This window comes from Limulus polyphemus, unplaced genomic scaffold, assembly GCF_000517525.1.
Source record: "Limulus polyphemus unplaced genomic scaffold, Limulus_polyphemus-2.1.2 Scaffold846, whole genome shotgun sequence".
Classification (NCBI taxonomy): Eukaryota; Metazoa; Arthropoda; class Merostomata; order Xiphosura; family Limulidae; genus Limulus; species Limulus polyphemus.
The window spans coordinates 51,524-55,097 of record NW_013666456.1 but is presented as its reverse complement, the minus strand read 5'-3'; the positions used below and the strand labels follow the sequence as shown (position 1 = coordinate 55,097).

The 3,574-nt window shown below is 28.7% G+C and overlaps 1 protein-coding gene across 1 annotated transcript in view; it reads left to right on the top strand.

Moving 5' to 3' along the window:
* Positions 1–3,574, top strand: part of LOC106460837 (rho guanine nucleotide exchange factor 12-like) — a gene marked incomplete at its 3' end in the record, with an annotated part of 55,162 nt that overhangs the window by 1,665 nt on the left and 49,923 nt on the right. Inside the window, exon 2 of the mRNA XM_022387637.1 lies at positions 2,346–2,374. Within this exon, the coding sequence (XP_022243345.1) occupies positions 2,346–2,374 (29 nt within the window). The remainder of the gene's footprint in view (positions 1–2,345; positions 2,375–3,574) is intronic.

Genomic DNA, 3,574 nt, shown 5'->3' with positions numbered 1-3,574 from the left:
AAATACATTATTTATAACCTATAACACAGTCAATAGTAGCTTGGTTTTATAAATGAACACAAATTATTATTGTATTATTTCAGTAGGATGAAATTTAATGCTTATTATTATATGTATATAAATCAGCCAAATGTAATGCTATTCTCTATTATGTTTCTTTGGCTTTATGATACTGACACAGTAATAATAATGTTTAATTATGTTTTACATAACCCGTTTAGAAATATTGGAGGTGTATGCCCTCTGGCCCTCCAGCTTCTATGCCCCTTGTTATAAGTATATATATATATACACACACAAAACCCTATAATAAAGTCAAACTTCAATTTTGCACATATAAGAAATTTGTTTTTATTACTTTAAGTTTAAATGAATTAATGTTACTATTAGGTGCTGAATTTATTTAATTTTAAAATAACATATGTATCGTGTTTGAGGTTAAACAATTTTCATCATAATATCCTGTTAATTAAGTAACAAAAAAAACTGCTTTGAATTTAGTAAATTAAAGTATAACCCACTAGATAAATTATTTTTTGTTGTTTATGTGAGCCTGTTGTATAGTGTTGCCTCTGTTGTTCAAGCTAAATTTTCATAGGAAAAACTTGTTACTGATCTTTAAATTTTTTTCATCATAAATTTAATGCTAAATTGTAACAGCATATAATTCCCTGCTGTAATAATTTTCTTATTCTGTATTGAATTTTAGATTTAAAAACATTTATAATTACATTTTAATATGATTATTGAAATATTATTCAGTTGTAATCTTATTGTTAGAAATGTAAGATTAATTCAGCTGTTTTGCCATTCAGAGAAAAGCATAGGAATTAAAATAAGATTTGTGTTTCTATTGTAGGAAGGATGTAATCATAATCTTACCATCATGGTTTTAGTCTGTAATTAGAAGTTAACTTTGTAAGGCAGTAGTTAGAATTTGCTACCCTCCTGAAAAGTTGGTAGCGAAACAATGTTATTCGCTAGCTGTTTACACATATTGAAACATGCAAGTAAAAAAAGCAAAAATTTTAACTGCTGTTTTAAGACTTGACGTAGATTGGATAACCTACAATACCACATAGTAGACTATTTTCCTGAATCACTTTTTATATATACTACTAATATTAATTAATCCTATAGACTTTTTTATGGTGCTCTCTTTTTCTAAGCATACACTTTGTTGTGCCCCCTCATGCACCCTGTATAATGTATTTGTACATATACTATACATCATTTTCTCCTGTTAGTTGTTTTTGCTGTATTACTTAATAGTAATTTATAATTTATTTAGATATAATTTATAAATATATGCTCCTATAGTCATAGTTGTGTGCCCCCCATCGACTCTGTGTCCTTTTTGGAGCGTGTGCTCCACAGTTTATGCACCGTGACTATAGTCTGTAGTATTTACAATTTTTTCAATAAGGGTATAATAAATAAAACAAAATCTGTACAAAATATTGCAGATGAAAACCAATATTCTATCAACTATGATTGGATTTGATTCTATTATTTGTAAATGCAACATACTACTCCAGTCTCTTTGAATCCTGTTTATCTTATTGTTGTAGCTAAGCTATTGAAAAAGCAAAGGAAGAAAATAACTTGTTCTAGAACATCATGTTACCTCTACATTTAAAAGCTTTATGCAACTTTGTATTATACCAAACTATACACATTCAGAAAGGCCAATAATGTAATTTTTAATGTATTTGTTATAAGAAGTATTAGTCAAATAAGGGCAATTGGTCAAGGTAAAAAAGCTGCTTGTGTTATGTAAAATATTCTATCTAGAGATATTGTGAATGTGCTTGAAAGTGCATTATATGGTCTGTAGTGTTTTTCCTAAAAAGTACATTTCACTTGTTAAAAAATATACAGTATACTGTTAAGATAGTAAGATATTTCACAAAAAAAAAGAAAAACCAACAACATAGAAGTCAGTGCAATTTATTTATTTCATTTTTTACTTCTGTTTAATACATATTTTATCTGGATCATAGTATAGTTATTTTAGTACTTGCTTTAGTATATTCATTTCCATTAGAATTCTGATAAAATAATATCTAACTACCTAATTAATGTATATTTATTTTTTATCACTGCTGAGAGAATATCAAAATATGATATTAGGAACAACTTTATGCTATTTGAAAAAAAGTATTAAAATGTTCATGTTATAAAGAGAAAAATGCATTTACATGTGTTGTGTTTAAGGTATTAATAATATGCTACCAGATATACATGTACATTAACTGTAAACCCTGTAATATAAATTTATATATTTCTTCAAAATATTTTTGTGCAATACATGAATGTCAAGAAATAATTTCTTTATTTTTTAGAATTGGTGTCCACAGAGTGACTAGTCATGGTAAGTTTGACTTGCGTATTATACAGTGTATGTTCATATATGTTAAATGTCAGGCTTTTTAAAGATTAACACAATATATATGGATGCAGTGGAAATTTGCTTGAGAAATCTTAATTTGTATTGTTAAGCATATGCCTCTGACTCAGGAATAAGCTTGAGGTTTTTAATGCTAAAATTTGGAGGTTGAACTTGTAGTGGGCACAGCATAGATAGCTTATTGTCCATCTTTATGCTTAACAACAGACAAAACTACCATAAATGTGTTGAGAATGTACATGTGTGTTAATAACACAAAGGAGCCAAAAGGCTGGTGATTGTAGCTTCACACATTCCCGTAGTAAAGCATGATATCATAAAAGAAAATCAACTTGGATCCACTAAAATTAAATCTTCTCCTACTAATCTGTTAACTTTTTTTGTAAATGTTACATGTTATCTGAATGATGGAAAAAGTGTGGGCTTAGTAAACTTAGGTTTTTAAATCTTTTGGTAATGTACTATGTAAAATGTGAGTTTAGAAAACCACCTTGGCAGGGGTTGGGGAAAAAACAAGTAAATTGGATCGTATAATGGATGGATGAGAGAAAGCAAAAATTTATTAAATTGTTCCAGTAATTGTAGGCCCATTAGTCTTACATTAGTTGTGAGAAAAGTTTTGGAAAGTATGATAAAAGATGCTATGTGAAGCCATTTAACAAATTTTATAATTTTATTGTATCGTCAACATGGTTTCACTAAGGAAAAATCTTGCCTTACAAATATTTTGACATTCTTTGAAAATGTTTACTTCTTATGTAGATGATGGTAAGTGTGTAGCTTTTGTGTATCTGGATTTTCAGAAAGAATTTGACAAGGTGCCACATAAAAAGCTTATAAAAAATTTATTTTTATAGGTGTGGGGGATAAGTTAACAAATTGGATAGAAGAGTGGCTGGATGGAAGAAAGCAAAGGGCTGTTACAAATGGAGTTCAGTGAAACTGGATTAATGTTACAAGTGGGGTATCTCAGGGCTCAGTCTTAGGACCTTTGCTCTTTTTGATTTACGTCAATTAAGTAGATGAAGGAATATAGTTATATAGATGAAAGAATGTTCAATATATTACTTAAATTTACAGATGATATTAAGGTCTTGGGTGTTGCTAGCTGTGAAGAGGATGCTGCTGATTTACAAAAGGATTTAGATCATTTAGTGAGATGGA